The 16369-nt window shown below is 58.5% G+C and overlaps 1 protein-coding gene across 10 annotated transcripts in view; it reads right to left on the reverse strand.

Moving 5' to 3' along the window:
* The window catches only part of NPHP4 (nephrocystin 4), a 105291-nt gene that overhangs the window by 73751 nt on the left and 15171 nt on the right, over nucleotides 1-16369 (reverse strand). For 7 of the 10 annotated variants that reach the window (XM_045063634.1, XM_045063632.1, XM_045063627.1 and 4 more), the window contains 3 exons: nucleotides 11737-11909; nucleotides 10399-10463; nucleotides 7840-8022 (listed from right to left, as the gene is read on the reverse strand). In XM_045063634.1, the coding sequence (XP_044919569.1) occupies nucleotides 7840-8022; nucleotides 10399-10463; nucleotides 11737-11909 (421 nt within the window). The remainder of the gene's footprint in view (nucleotides 1-7839; nucleotides 8023-10398; nucleotides 10464-11736; nucleotides 11910-16369) is intronic. The other 3 variants (XM_045063630.1, XM_045063631.1, XM_045063629.1) reach the window with 1 other exon arrangement.

Here is a 16369-nt window from a genome sequence, read left to right on the forward strand (position 1 = left end):
CGGGAAGTGATCACAGATGACTTTATTTCCTTCTTTCTGGCTTCCCGCACCTTCCCCATCACAAACAGACATTGGATTCTGCGTAGTTCAGAAATACGCATGTGCTTCCTTTCTAAACTTAAAAAGCAGTGTTTAAGCAGCTCCGTGGAGAGTCAGAGCCTGCCAGCACACAGGGCAGGCACAGTTACTCACCACGGCTGAAAGTTAAAAACCACCCAAACGTCCATCAGGAGATGAACGGAGGAGAACAAATGTGGTCGATCCACACCCACGATGTCAGCCTTCTAAAGGACGGCACTTCGGACACTTGGATGGGCCTTGAGGACATGGGACAGTCACATACAGGGCAAATGCTGGACGATTCTGCTCACAGGAAGCACTTAAAGTAGTAAAATCAGAGACAGAGAGTGGACGGGCGGGCACCAGGGGTTGGGCGCAGGACGGGCGGCAAGTTTCCCGGGCGCTTCGCAAGGCGAGAGGTTCTGGCGGTGGACAGTGGTGGTGGCTGTACAGCCCCGGGAATGCCTTCGTGCCCCCCAGGTGTGCGGTGTAAAAGGTCTACGTAACCACAACTGCTCGTTAAAGAGCAGGAACAATGAAGTCCGACCTTGCAGGAAGTGGTTCATCAAGTGTCTGAGGCCCGACCTGAATTAAGACCCTCATCAGGGCGCCCGGGTGGCTCAGTGGGTTAAAGCCGCTGCCTTCAGCTCAGGTCATGATCCCAGGGTCCTAGGATCAAGCCCCACATCGGGCTCTCTGCTCCGTGGGGAGCCTGCTTCCTCCTCTCTCTCTGCCTGCCTCTCTGCCTGCTTGTGATCTCTCTCTGTCAAATAAATAAATAAATTAAAACCCTCATCAGAGGAGGAGGACAGAAGAGGCAAGAGGGAGGAGCTAAGGCAGCGCGCGTCCCCCGCCGGGCGCATCCCCTGCACCAGGGCTCCGCGGAGCCACAGGCCGCAGCGGCAGGACCACCTGCCCCGCACCAGGTCCCCCACCGTCGGGCCCAGGGGCCACACAGCTCATGGGGCTTCAGAGAGGACGAGATAGGGTGGCCAGAGCCCTCAGGGCAAAGGGAAGGAAGGAGCGGGGACTGTCTCCAAACCAGGGCCCGTCTGCAGGAAGAGGACAGGCCCAGCAGACACGAGCGCCTGCTGGGGAGAGCCGAGTCCACCGTCCGCGGCAGGCGGAGGGAAGCGCGTGTCCTGCAACAACGGAGGATAGCACGGCGGTCACGCGCACTCTGCGGCCGGGCCAGGGGGTCCGTCCCAGGTTCTAAACCTCAGTGTCCTCAGCTGTGGAAGCCAGGACGGGGCTACGCAGACAGAGCTGACAGCATCCACGCGTGCTCCCTACAGCAGCCGGGAACACGTCATGGCTTCCACGGAAGGCACACACAGACACACACATCTCACCAGATCATCCTAAATCTCAACACAGCCCATCCCCGTACATTCTATTCTCTTTATTTCACAAAAGAGAACCAGGGCTTGGACGGGCAAAGTGACGGGCCCAAAGCCGCCTCACCCACAGAAACGCACGTGAGGGAGACTCAGATTTTTAAGCCACTAAGCACATGTCCACAAACGAGCAGGAAAGCATGGTGAGAACTTCAGGGAGTGAGCGGATTTGCAAATTCAGAACCCACATGTAGCAAGGACGGGCCACGCTGGGAGCCGTGGACTCAGGCAGGACCCGGGGGGCTGGCCAGTGGCGGCCCTTACACAGACGGGGCGGCAGCAGAGACAGACACGCTTGCACGTGTGCTGGGACGACAGCCCATCCCGCAGGGAACCCACTCACGTACAAAAACTAAAATATTGGTGGGCAAAGGCTACTTCCCAGACTGATTTCCCACACGCCGGCTTCACAGCTCAAGGGGACAGTGCAGGGGTGAGAGCAAGATCCAGGGGTCCGGAAGGTGGCAGAGCCCCCAGAGGCAGAGGTCGCCAGGCAGGAAGCAGGCTCTGCACAGCCCACCCCCATGACAAGGTGGCCCCCAGGCCCACAGCCATCAGTAACAACAAAAGGAGTCAAAACCTTGGTCTCCAGAGAGGTGAAAAGTGAGTCCCACACGCCGAATAGGACAGGGACAGGGACAGGGACGATCACTCTCCCCCCAGGAGGCCAGACTAAAGAGCCACATCTGGGCTGGGCAGAAATTTCAGATCCTGAGAGGTGCCCCAGGGTGGCATCTGGCCGGCCTTCCCCAGGCCATGTCTGGAGAACGGCACAGGCTCTGGAGAAGGGCTCTCCCTCAGGAGACGGAGCGGGCCTCCCGAGCTGCCGCGGCAGGGGACGGAACCCCCGAAGAAAGAACAGCAGGTCCCAGGGCTTGGCACGTCCTAAGTTCTGGGCACTGAGCTGCCCCAGCCCATTCCTTTGCCCCCCAGATGCATCTGCAGGGGCAGGTCCCAAGAATGTCCCCATCTTACGTGGAGCCTGTCCCCTGACCACTCCTGCACCCCCACGGGGCAGCTTCGCCATCTGACACGCCCCCCCTCACTCACCACCCACCCTCCATGACCAGGACTGACGGAACCGCAGCAGAGCTGACCTCTGGGGGCACTCCTGGCCCTCCCGCTCTGCGACCAGGGCTAGCTTTCCCACGTTTGTTGCCCAGCTTGTGGACGGGAATGCAACCCCGAAAACAGCACTGCTCCAACAGGAAAGCAGACCCCCTTCCCCCAGGGATCCCCACACGCACCGCTGAGAAAACAGGGTTACAGGCGCAGAGCAGGCAAGAACCCCCTGGAGTACCGTCCTCTAGGGAAGCGCTCAGAAACACCCCCACGTGCCCCATGAGCTCCCCACAAAGTCCTAACACGGTCTGCAGCTTCCCAGGGGCGCAGCTCTCCCGGAAGGGCATTCGGTTCCCCTGACCAACAGCGCCGCAGGAGGGACGACAGAGTGAGAGGCTGACAGCGCCGCGGGCAGGAGCAGAAGGGCGTCTGAGCCGTCCGCGTTTCTAAAACACCTGTTGCCCTTGATGGCAGTGGTGAGAGGACACGTCCGCCCTTGCTTCAGCCCATCAAGGTGTGAGCTTCCACCCAGACCCCCAGGCTGCGCCCTCTCCCCGGCTGGGGGCCTGCGCACCCGGAACCCACAGAAGAACCACAGATGAGCCCAGGCATCGGAGAAGCCGGGAAGGGATACGGGGCAGTGGTTTGCTCTGGGGCGGTTCCCTGGGCGGTGAGACTGGAAGGAAGGACTTTCCGCCAAGATTCCTTCGTCAGGTTAAAACTGCAGCTCGCACAGGGAGGACACCAGCTCTGCTCCTGCCACGCCACCCCCACCCCTGCGTACCGGCAACCTGCGCTCACACAGACCAATCCACAAGGCGAATCCCGGCGAGGACCTGAGCAGCCCCCAGAGCCTGGGAGACGCGCCCCACAGCTGGCAGGGTGCTTGGACGCCGTCTGCTGGAAGGAGCATCAGCAGGTCGGGGTGGGGGAAGCAGCATTTTCAAGGACACCCCAGGGGACTCCTGAGCAGGGACTCGGGAGGACCATGTGGGACGCCAACCAGGGCAGGCCGCCACGCGGCAGAGCGGCGGGCCCAGTTCCGACAAAGCACTTCTCCGGACACTCGGCTGAGCTCTGGGTTAGCAGGTGAGGAAGTGGGGCTGGACCCAGCGCCCGCACCAGGCAGGAGGACCCACGGCAGAGGCCGCTTCAGGCGATGTCGGCATGAGCAGGCCTGCAGGACGGCAGGCAGCCAAGAAGGAAGGACAGCAGACGCACATCACTGGGGCAGGTCTCGGCAGAGCTCAGAGCAAAGTGAGGCTGCAGGTCGGGGAAGAAACGCCTCGAAGGCCCCGAGTGAGGAAGACGGGCACACGGGATGGGCACATGGTGAGGATGGCGGCCTTTCTCTGCCTCTCTATGGGCCACATGCCGCTGCCACCACAGTTCCTGGGACTCCCCCGAAGCACCACAGCCAGCCATGGGTGGCGGCCTGTGGACGTGAGCACGGAAGACCGAGCTTTGGTTCAGGTCACCCCGGAGGCCTCGTCCACTCTCAGATGCTGCCAGTCCACAGCTCACTCCCACCAAGCCCACGACAGACAGCTGTGGCCAAGCGTTCCGGCCGCTCCAGATGCCTGGATGGTGTCGGCCAGCTCGGGGGAGCGTGAGGCCCTCCGCTCTCCTCCTGCACTAGCAGCCCTGCAGGACCCCTGCGCCCCCAACCAGAAGCCTCCCTCGGGACTCCGTTCAGTCCTGGCACTGGCCTCTGGCCTTCAGGTCCAGTTCCAAAAAACAGGCTTCCCGCTTCATTCATGACGAAGCTCCCAACACACTCGGACACTTTACGCAAGGCTCTGGCCCTGCCCCGACGCAGGAGGCGCGCTCTGAGCCTTGCCCCAAACGAGAGAAGGCTCCCTGGTCCCCACCTCCCCAGACCTCCCCCCACCACGGCCGCGGCAGCGGCAGCCGCCGGGCACGTGACTGGCACACAGACCTGCGGCCCCGAGGGCAGGCCAAGGAGCCCCGGCGGAGCCTGGCTCTGAGCGAGGCATGGGACTCCTGCAAGGGGCGGCTTTGAGGAGCACGTGAGCACTTACCCGGGGCCGACGCACAGTCCAGGCCTGTCAAACCGAAGCCTGCGGAAAGGTCAGAACCAGGCAAGGGAGAGAAGACCAGGAGAGGGAGGCTGCGTGGCTTTCCTGGCTGCAGAAGAGGTGGCGGGTCGGCAGCACCGCTAATCTGGACGGGTTCGGAGGGCTTCCCTCTAAGAGCCGCTCGCGGGAAAAGGCCCCCCTTCCTCCTGGGGAGCAACAAAGAGCCCCGAGAACAGCCCCAGCTAGGACCTGTCATTTCCGGTCACTCCCGGGTTGAAAACAGCTCTTCAGAAGTCAGTCCTCACACACAAGTCTAAGTGGCAGATGCGGGGGGAGGCTGGGGACTGTGCCGATGTCCGTGTCCTGGCCGTGACCTTGTGCTGCAATTTTGGGGAAACTAGGCAAAGGACACGCAGAGTCTCTCTGCATTATTTATTAGAACCGCATGAGAACCTAGAGCGACCCTGATAAAAATTTCCGTTAAAAACAACTCAGCCCTCCTATATCGTGGCCTTCTACAAATGAACAAACACCTGTGTCCCCCCCGTACGGCACCAAAATAAAATCAGACCCTCCGCACACTGCAAGTGAGTCCCACCGCTGAAGCCGGCACCGATCCCCTGCCCTGGCACTTTCAGGGCTATAAAATGTGACTCAGCAAAGAAACCCTTTTCCAAGAGTGAGTCACAAAAGCCCAAGAGACACTGGGCAGGATTTCCAGCACAGACAATAACCGCATCCACACCGCGAGCTACAGATCAGCCTGGCGTCCTGCTCGTCAGGGGAGGGCAGAGCACATGGGTTTCTTTTCTCAGATGGTCGCCGGGGGACGCGGTAAGAAGCTGCCATCCGGTCCGTTCTCCCCGAGAAGAGGGAGTGTGCTCCGGCCTGTCGAAGCCAGTGCTCCCAGCGGCCCTCCCAAGCACGTCGCGGCTCCACACCCAGGGTCCCGGTCATCAGATTTTCAACAACATGAGCGGTCATCAGTGCTGCAATCTCTCAGACACTGCCCGCATCCAGTGAGCGTCCCAGTGACCAACCGGCCACTCCACAGAGGGGAAGGGCCAACCAGAAGCCACTGGGGTTCACATTGCTTCCAAAGGCATGAACTTCAAGTAGGAGGCACTGGAATCACACCCCCCCCCACCCCCGTCTCTAGCTGGAGCCTTGGATTCCCCGGAGATACCGAGAACAACGTGGGTGGTCGGAGCTGCCCTTCTGCCCCTGCCGTAGTGACACAGAAGCTGCGGCCCTTCCAGGTTTTATCTGCAGCTCTGCGGACCCCCGGGGGCAAGTGTCACAGAACGATGGACACACCTCAGGCCCCAAAGACAATCTCCCACCCAGAACCTCAAGTCACAGAGTCGTCGTAAGCGGACTTGAAAGCTGGTGCACACTAGGTTCCGGACATCAGCGTGCAGTGTGGCGGGACTCAGAGGCCCCCCGGCTGATGAGGCCGAGGTCTCAGCACCAGACGCAGGTTGTCACGCTGTTCTCAACGTCGACGGCAATAACATGCGGCATGCCGTCCCCCTGACCCTCCTTCCCCCGTGAGAGAACACAGGCAAATGACAGAGGGGCTGTGGTGGGGGCTGCTGGAGCTTGGTAAGCCAGGGCAGGTCTGAAGCCGGGACCCTCTTCGGACCTGCTTCTGTTCACTGTTAATTTATCCTTCCTTGTGCCTCATCATCTCTACTCAGGAACACGGAGAAACATGACGTCATGATGGCAACAACCAACACAGGCCCATCCCAGAAATTCCCGAACTCAGATAACACCGTCTGCGTCCCAGCACGGACCAGAACACCAAGCCATGTGCAGGGACCCCTTTACTGAAAACATTCCCCTACCGGAGCCGAGCGACCTCTTTTCTTTGGGGTCTCGAGTGTTTCTGTTCTAAGTGAAAACTCGGCACACCCACGCCCAATCCTGCTCCCCCCAGGATGGAACAGGGAGGGAGCCCCCCCAGACAAGAGGTTCCAGCAGAGCCAGTGGGGAAGGACCTATGCAGCCCCTTCTCCTGGACTCCTCAGACAGCCAGACAAGAAGCCTCCAGAAGGGCCCAGAAGGGGCATGAGGCCCAGGTCAAGGCCCATCAGCAGGCCCGAGAGCAGAGCACACCTCTGCAGTGATCTCAAGGTAAAGGCGTTGCCCCTAACCCCCCGCTGGAGAATGAAGTCCTAAAACACACCAAGACAGAGCTCTAAGACTCTCATGTGGATTTTGGTTTTTGAAAAGAATCCAGCATTGCACACCCACCGACCTCCGCATCCAACGATGCCGTCGCACACCCACGCTCACAGCAGCACCACGACGACAGCACAGGCAGAACGACCCAAGTGCCCGTGGACGGGCAGACTGGAGAGACAAGATGTGGTCCCTCCACGCCATGGACTATGATTCAGCCTTAAAAAGGAAGGAAAGTCCCAAACGTGATCCAACAAGGCCGGACCGTGAAGACACGACGCCCAACGCAGCAAGCCGGTCGCCGAAGGGCCAGCACTGAGCAGCACCCTGGAGGAGGCGCGTTCCCAGAGACAGGAAGCGGGACGCGGGGGCCGGGGCTGGGGGAGGGGTGCGGGAGCTATCGTTTCAGTTTGGGGACATGAGAAAGTTCTGGAAGGGGATAGTGGAGACGGTTGTACAAGTGGTAGAAGTACTTACAGCCGCTGAAATGCACACCTACGAACGGTTACAACAGTCAGTGCACGTTATGTCTACCTCACAACTTAATAATAATAATAATCAGGGGCGCCTGGGTGGCTCAGTGGGTTAAAGCCTCTGCCTTCGGCTCAGGTCATGATCCCAGGTCCTGGGATCGAGCCCCGCATCAGGCTCTCTGCTCAGCCAGAGGCCTGCTTCCTCCTCTCTCTCTGCCTGCCTCTCTGCCTATTTGTGATCTCTGTCTGTCAAATAAATAAATAAAATCTTAAAAAAAAAAAAAAAAAAAAATAATAATAATAATAATAATAATAATCAGGCCCCTGGTACGGTCCGATAAGGGTGAGAACTAGCAACGTGGCTATCCCGGCCTTGTCACAGAGACACCAACTCTCTGACTTACAAAAGCACTCCCCAAGACAGGGCAGAAGTGACTTGAGGGGTACGAGACCCTGCTCAGAAGGGACAGCAGGAGAGACAGCACTGCCCTGCTCCCTTCCTGCCCCTCCCCTACCCCCTCCCCCTCGCCCCTCCCACCACCACCCTCCCGGGCCAGCCCTCCGCACACCAGAGCCTGCCTGACTCTGGCGAGGTCTGACCATCGACGCGCACAGACTCACCGGCTGGAGAGACGGAGCAGCCCTTACCCTTTTCTCCGTGAGCTGGAAGGAGGCCAGGTATGTGCTGCACACCAGACACCAGAAGGTTCTCGGGAAGAAGATGGAACAGAGGCTCCAGGAGCGGGTGCGGCCTCAGCGCGTACTGGAGGCTGCAGCCCTCAATGAGGGTCACGTGCTTGTTCTCTGGGGGAGAAAACACCTATGTGACAGTTGGAACCAAAGGCCATTTCGGTCAAACCAGAGGATGAACTGCGCCTCTAAGAAAGAAACACCGCAAGCCAGGAAACACATTTTTCGACAGAGAAAGGGGAATTGCTCTGTCAGTTCAGCCACAAAGCAAAAAAAAGAATCAGTCCTTAGTAACTGTCTGCTAGAACCTCAGGGGCACAGATATTTGCTTTTAATGCAACTTAACCAAATCTCTGCTGTTCACCTCCCCCACCCGCCGTGTGGTGAAGTCCAGGTCCTGGTCCCCGTCATCAGAGGGGGGCTAGAAGGCACCCCGGGCCTCAGCCAGCCTCCCTTTCCCACTCAGCAGCAGGACTAGACCCGGGTTGAGGGGAGCCTCTGAGAGCAAGACACAAACCCACGGATACCCGTAGCACAAGGAAGAGCGGACGGAAGCCCAGGACAGATGCACATAGCGGACAGAGAGCAAGGGGGGGGGGTGAAGAGGGAGAGCAACCTGGACAAAGAAGCAGCTGAGGAAGGCCCAGACACAGAGCTCAGGGAGACGGAGGGAACAGCACCCACAGAAGCTGGGATGCCAGAAGAGGGAGACTCGGGACCACAGGGCCCCGGGGCTGAGAGGAACCCGTGACATGCCCTCTACTCATCTCCACCAGAGAGTCTTGCTGGGGCTTGATTTCTCCCACTGACAGGGGCCTCACCACCTCCTGAGGCACACTACATGATTTCATGAGAAAAGAATATGACTTACTGCACTCGTTAGAAAAACATGTTAATGAAAACTGTATTTTTCATTCCTAACCACTACAAAAATGGGGTCTGCTTACTTTAAAATTTCAAATGCCCTGAAAGGCACCCTCCTGTGTGGCTGGCTGGTTGGAGACACTGGCTGGGCCTCCATGGAAGGTGAGCAGGAGAAGTGTTACACACCAGCCCCCGGGCCCAGCACCGCAGCTTCCGGGAGCTCAGCCCACAGCTGCGTGGACACAGGTGCAAAAGCGCAGCCGTCCACACCAGCGAGGCTCCCAACCTCGGTGCCCCGGGTCCACCCAGTGCCCACTCGCAAAGCCACTCAGTCAAGCACAGAACACACACCTGACAACATACCACGTGGCTGTGCGAAGAACGGGGGGGGGGTGGTGTTTAACACCAAGAGACCTTCTAGGGTGAACCATTACAGGGAAAAGCAGAGGGAATAATGAGAGTGGGACAGGCACCTCTGCTTCTGTCCTAGTACGAAGACCCCTCTGTCGCCCCCTCCTCCTGGGTCCCGGAGACTCCGAGAGGCCACCTCGGGCACCGGGGAGGGAGCAGAGCAGTGGGGGGAAGAGGCCTCACTGAACCTTTTCGTGCATTTTATACCTTTTAATTCTGAATCATGTGAACGAATCACCTATTCAGGCAAGAAATGCATACGTTTCTGGAAATGCCCACGAGGAGGTGGGCCACCACCCATCCCCACACAACCTTCCCAGCTGCCCCGGGCAAGGTGCTGGTCGTGCACATCCCTCAGGAGGTCCTGGTCCTGGGGCGCCCGACTGGCTCAATCACGAACACAGGTGACTCTTGATCTCAAGGTCGAGCGTTCAAGCCCCACGGCAGGTGTTAAGTCCACTTAACATAAAATTTAAAATTTCAAAAAAAAAAAGTCCTGACCCTATGGGAGCTCCAGGACATGAAATGCTGGCAAAATGATGACTGGCCTCAACTGACACATAACCTAAGAGCCAATCTTCATCAGTAAAAGTAAGCTTCAGATACTCCCCACTCTGCCATGAAATTTTCACCAAATTCAGCAGGCCGTGGAAGGGCTGGGGTTGGCTCGATTTTTAACTCAGGCCACTAGGCACGCTCAAAATTCCCATCACAGAATCCAAGCGACAGCTCAGACACAAAAAGTCACCCTCCCAAAGAGATCCACCGCCAACCACTGGACCCCTCCACACCCACATCCCTCGAGGAGGAGGACGCGGGCATCCCTGCACGACAGTCCGCAGTCGGGCACAGCTGGACAGCCTGGACGAGCTGGAAAGAACCAAGGGCCTCACAGCGAAAGGTTTCTGGTGCCAGCGTGGCCTCTGACACACAGCAGCTGCTTCCTCTGGTGGATGAGGGCCCTGCCCCAGAGGCCAGAGGCGGGCAGACCTCCCATCGGCCAGTTCTGGGGCCGCCTCTCCCGGGGCCACCGGCGCGAAGCAACACCCTCCCCGCAGCCTAGCGTGTTACGGCTCCAGCTGCGACACCCTCTGCCCTAATCACTAAATAGAGGAGCTGAGCTGACAAAGATTCCTGCTGAGAAAGAGCGAGAAGGACTCGAAGCGGGTAACTGTCGGGAAACCATGGGGAGGCCGGGCAGGCCGCACGTCTTACGTTCCACGGGGTCCTGGAGCAGCGGGTGCAGGAGGGCGCGGGGGGAGCCATGGTACAGCCGCAGCCTGGAAAACAAGCCCGCAGAGCGCACGTCAGCCCGCTGCCTCGGGCGTCACAAACCTCAGCCATGCTTCTCACGCTGCACCTGCCAGACCTTCCCCACCGCCGCACCACGCCTCCTGCGCAGGAAGGACGCGGCCCCCAGCGCTCCTGGCCAGACACCCCCAGCGCACAGACAGACAGAAACACCACCCCAGGGAAACCTATCATGTCAGCGAGCCGAGGCTGCGAAGCCCCGTCCAGAGGGACAACGTGAACTTCAGCCCCCGCAGACGGGGTGACACGCTGTCTTCTCCGTCCTGCTGCGTCCAGCTCCTGAGCGGAGCCTGGCACCGGTGCTGAACGGATGCCCCTGCTTATGGGGTGTCTGTTCGTGAAGAACGTGTTATCTAGAGCCCACGTAACCTCGCTGATGTGGCGAACAAAGGCAGAAGAGAAATAACTACCTGCAGCCCACTGACAAGTCCTCGAAATAGCAGAGTGACCGTCCTCTAGGGACGCAGCTGCCTCCATGTTAATACTTTGCTGAGGGCAAAAGGCCATCTTCGCCCGACCCCCAGGATGCTGTACGTCTACTTCAATGTAGAAAAATTCCTTCAGAAACTTCTTTATCTGTTGTTGATCATCCCCAAGCATCTGACCCACCGACAAACACCTGAAGGGCCTCAGGACCAGGTTTTATTAGACGGTAATAAGTGACCTTTCCCCAGCAAGAGCTAGTCCCCTCGAGGTCCCGGGAATCTTGCTTCCCAACTCCTTAGAGACTCAGGCGCTCCCTGACCCTCCCAACTTCAGAGCAGATGATGGGCCACTCCCACGACCCCGGGGCAGCTCTTTCCGCCCATGGGTCCCGTCACAGTGCTTTAATAAAACCACCTTTTCGCACCAAAGATGTCTCAAGAATTCCTTCTTGGCCGTCGGCCTCGAACCCTACCGTTGTCCCTACATCACTTACAACATGCGTAGCGCTCTCTCTCACGCCCAGAGTGAATCACTCGGGAGTTTGGATTCCGGCCCTAAACCCCACGGCAGTAAGTGAGAGCCCGCCGCCATCGCCTCCCACGGCCAGGGCCCGGGCCAGCCCCACGCCAGCCGACAGGACACTCCCCGGCTCACTCAGAAATGGCCAACAGTGACTCGCACGGTACACACTGCTGGCAACAGACCACACCACAAGCTGCCAGTCGTGACACTTTCTGGCATGGCCCGTGGTGAGCAGTTACGTCTCCACCAAACGATGCAGGAAAACCCCAAGGAGGAAGGAAACGAGGCGGGTACCGCTTGTCCTGGGAGGCAGAGGCCGGGGATTCCAGCTTGTGGCCGAAGAGCCGGAGAATTCCAAACCCACACGACAGCGCCTGGAGGGAGCCGTCCTGCTTCAGGCCTTCGGTGACCACCTCGACCACGGCCACCACGTTAGGGTGGTTGAAGGATGTGTGAAAGTACACGGGCTGCAAAACAGAAACCACAACTCAGGTGACGGACTCACCGTCCACCAGCTGCACGCTCTGCCATCCTGAGAACGCCACAAGTGTGTGGCCGCGTGGAACCCTGCGTCCCTTCCAGGGCGTGGCAGGAGAGAAGAGGCACAGCACGGTAGCTCCCTCGGAGTCAAGAACATTCCAGAGCCCCCAACATCAGACTACTAGCTTCTGCTCCAGGAGCCTCCCACCCACAGAAAATGCCGCCAGCAGGCTCTCTCCGCGCCACCCCACGGCCTGGCGAGGACCCAACCGCTGCACACACACGTGCGGACGCACACACAAGCACACATGTGCACCACATGCAGGGCACACACACACGCACATGCGTGCGCACAACTTCACAGAGCACTCAGCGCACAAAGCTGCAGCTCGACGCGCCAGTGCGGGCTCTCACCCCGTGCCATGCGAGACCAGCTAAACTAGCTCTCGCCCAGCCAGGCAGGAGCCTTCGATTTCCGCAGATGCTCCGTAACCACCCCCAGTTCAGAGCCCAGCTAACACCTTTTTATGACAAAATACCACCTTGACATCATTTTCTTACAGGACCTTTTTTTTTTTTTTTTGGCCGTAAGCCGAGCAGATGGTGCTCAAGTCGCTCTTAAAAGGCTTCCCGCCTGTGACGTTCCCACTCCCTCAGGTGCACATACAGCCCCCGCGGGGCCCCGGCCCTGCCCGTCACCGGGGGCGGTGACCCCCGGCGTCCAGCCTCACGCAGTGCAGGCTCCTGTGAGCGTGCGGGGTACGGAAGCACCTCCACTCTCTCTGCTCTGCGGTTTCCTTCCACCTCACAAGGCCCTGTGCGGCTGCTTTCATTTAAACTAACAGACGTACGTCGTGGCCGTAGAAGATGGGGACAGGGCGCTGCCAGGTTTTGCAGAACGAGCCTAGACGGAGGCGCTGAGCTGTGGTTCTGGACACGGAGGGGTCCCCGGGACCGCGCCCGCACAGGGGGACAAGCAGGGGTGCCAGGTCACCCACTGAGCACAGAGACGACGACCCCCCACTCCCACCCCGGTCAGGGAGCAGTAAGGCTGGGCCAGGCCGGGCCTGTGAGGACGTGATTTAAACGTGGACTAATCCCCCATTAACGAGTCATTACCACAGTGTCACCAGGAAGACGTCCACTGTAATCACAGACTGTCAGCCCAGGATAACAGAGAGACACATTAAAACATCAGCCATGAGATATAAATCGTTATTCTATTATCTTTTATTGCAAAATGATGAAATAATGACCACTTACAGCTGACAGGTGGTTGGACCAAAAGAGAATTATGTTTCTATTTCCGAGACTCAAGAACTGTTTTCGAAAGCCCTGCTGTAGAGTCGGGTCTGTGCATGTCTCACCTCTTGTATTTATACCTGGGCTCCGCCGTGTTAGGAACCCCAACTGCGTCCTTCTTGGCAGTGAAACAAATACCTTAAACCCTGATGCAAAGCCACAGTCATCACCCACTTAGAGGTCACCTTGAAATTGTTCTGCCTGGAGGCCGTGCATGGGACCAGCTGCTTCCGATGTCCCAAGTTTAATCTACGGCTCCTTCCTCTCTCTCCCATTTACCCCCAAAAACAACTGTTCTGAGGCTGAACAACAAAGCCAGAGCCCGCTGTTGTCTGCAAAGACCCCGTCCTCAACCAGGAGGGTCACCGCAGGAAGTGCCGCAGCCTGGCCTTGACCCAAGGTCTGAGGGGTGCTACCGTGAAGGGTACGTGCTCTTCTCCAAATGTAACATACGGACCCTTCAGTGTGAGAACAGCAAGGTGCTGAACTCACCCTCAAGCTCACAGTGAAAGGTAAAGGCTAGATTAGGCAGGTATAAAACACAAACCCTGCTCAGGACCAACCAGAAGCATGTGGAAGTAAGAGCCTCCCAGAGGCCAGAGCCCAGGGCAGCTCTGCAGCCTTGTAGGAAAAACCCACCAGGCCCCAGAGCCACCTGCGCTAAGCCCCGGGCAGCAAAGCCAGGGATGCCGGACCCGCGCGCCGTTCCCACTGCTCCCGGGCAGGTGCCGTCAGCCCACAGACCTGGAATCAGTGCCCAGGAGAGTCTCCCTGGGTGGCTTCTCTCACCCCCACAGGAAGGTCACTTTCTTCCCACCCCATTCTGCCTATAAAAGCCTTTCACTCTGTCCAGCTCCCCAGAGCTCCTTTCTATTTGCTAGACAGGATCCTGCCCGATTCATGAGTCGAGGATAAAGCCAATTAGATCTTCAAATGTACTCAGCTGATTTTTGGTCTTTAATGACCTTTAATCCCCTGGTCACCCCTGGTGGGGACTGTCCCCAGGAGGGCAAAGTCGGGCCAGTCCGGTTCACCTGGGCCTAGGCGCCGAGCCCGCTTCCAGCCCGGCAATGGGCTCGGCCACACGTATCACCGGCACTCAGCCGAGCAGAGCCGGCAAACAGGCCGTCAGCCTGAGGACATTTAATGAACGCCATGCCACGAGCTTGACCCTGGGCATCCACTGAAATCTCATGATGGAGGTTTGAGTCAAGCCCATCACATCACCTGCGAGAAGAGGCCTCTCTTGACCGAAGGGGGCCCTCATTCACCCCAGTCACATCCCACTCGCCGACATTTGACAGGTTTCCTCCCTGACAGGATAAACAGATTAATAAATCATGGAAATGCTCCTGTCTTAATGCCTTCATCTTCAAAAACATGGAGGCCATTTTGCCTCGGGGCCAGGCCCCCATTTCTCACCCACATGACAGAACTGAAATTGAGCCTCCGAGGACGTGCCTCTGTGGAGAAGCTGCAGCCACGTGTCCCCAGCGGTGACGCCACACCACCTGCCCCCTTCAGTCCCAAGCAGAAGGCTGGGCGGCAGGGCCAGGGGAGAGAGAGAGACCATTCTTTTTAAACAAACCTGAAACAGCGCATCTTCAGGAAGGCAGGTAACTTACCAACACCTCCTGCGGCTCCGACCCGCCGGCTCAGCCTCCGCTGGAAGCTTGGATCGTCTCCTGTGCACGTCCCACCACGAGGCTGAGCACTCCAGGCACGGGGGCTCTGCCACCCGAAACTCCACGCTGGGACATTCACGCAAAGTCTCTAGTCCCAAAGTCAGAAGCTTCTGTCCCCCCAGAACAGAGCCCACCGTCACCCACAGCAAACAACACATGGGGATCCAGACCCACCAGGAGATGGGTCCGGCCCCGGATGTCAGCGAGCGGAGGCGGAGACAGGGCGGAGAAGCCCTGTCCCCCAGTAACAACATTAACTCCAGCTCCAGCAACAGAGCCTGCGCCGTGGCCATCACGGGTGCACACGGATCCCCCTGCTCACTGGTGTTCGTTCACGAAGAACCTGTTATTTACCCCCACATAACCTTGCGATGCACAAAGCGCTACCTCTCACACCCAGAGAGAATCAGTCAAGAGTTTGGGTCACGGGCCTAGACCCCCCTGGGCATAAGTGAGAGGCCTCCTCCATCGACTCCTACGACCCTGTGGCCAGCCCCATGCCAGCCTGCAGGACAGTCCTCAGCTTTCTCAGAGAATAAGCAACGCAGACACCCCACAGTACACACAACTGCGAACAAACAGCCCAAGTTCACAAATTCAAAGCTTTCCATCGTCCCCCACGGCACGTGGTTAAACCTCCCTATGAGAAGCATCCTGGAGAGCGGTCCCGCCACTTCTGACTCCAAGTCCCTGGGGTGCTTTCTGTGGAGCCGGAGAGGAAGGGCCCCTCCCCAGAGGGAGGCCCGCCACGGCCAGCACCCCCAGGAAGGAGGCTGCCCTTCGCTCCTGCCATGGTCACATACACCAGGGAGCAGCACAGAGGACCCGTGAGAGGCAGCGTGGCTGTGGGGGGAGAGAAGCCGCACACGTTCGAGAAGTCAGGGATTCCTCACGTCACTCAGAAGAGCATCCAGGCTCTCCTCGGGACCGCAGTGCTTTTCCTTGACAGACTCCACTCTTAAAGAGAGAATTGCATGGGTCTCATTACTCTGACGAATGAGAACATGCAAGAATGTTCTTGTGGCACTGGTTCAGGGAAGCAGAAGCAACCCGGTCAGCCGTCTCTTGAGCTCGGACGGCTGGCTTCCCTACTCCTCTAGCAACACCCAGGACTGAGGCGAGTCCCGGGCGGGAGAAAGCTCCAGGGCTCCTGCCCAGTCATCCCATAGAGGAGGAGGAGGAGGAAAACCCGGACTGTGGTGGGAAGCCTGCATGCAGTTAGCTAAGGGGAGAATTTAAAGGAGAATCACATCCAGCTCAGAAAGAAAATGTAGAAACTGCATGGCACTTTGGCCCCCCAGATGATTTTTTTTTAAAAAGATGCTTTCCGAGAGGTTGAACAAATCATTAACCATCTCAGCAGAAGTGAAAGGGGACGCCTCTACACGAGGGCGCTCTGGAAGGGCAGCTCAGAACCCTGGTCCCCTAACTGAGAGGCTCTACATGAGCGCCCGGGAGGT

The sequence above is a fragment of the Mustela putorius genome, unplaced genomic scaffold (assembly GCF_011764305.1).
Source record: "Mustela putorius furo isolate JIRA1106 unplaced genomic scaffold, ASM1176430v1.1 tig00003853_pilon_pilon_pilon, whole genome shotgun sequence".
NCBI classification, from domain to species: domain Eukaryota; kingdom Metazoa; phylum Chordata; class Mammalia; order Carnivora; family Mustelidae; genus Mustela; species Mustela putorius.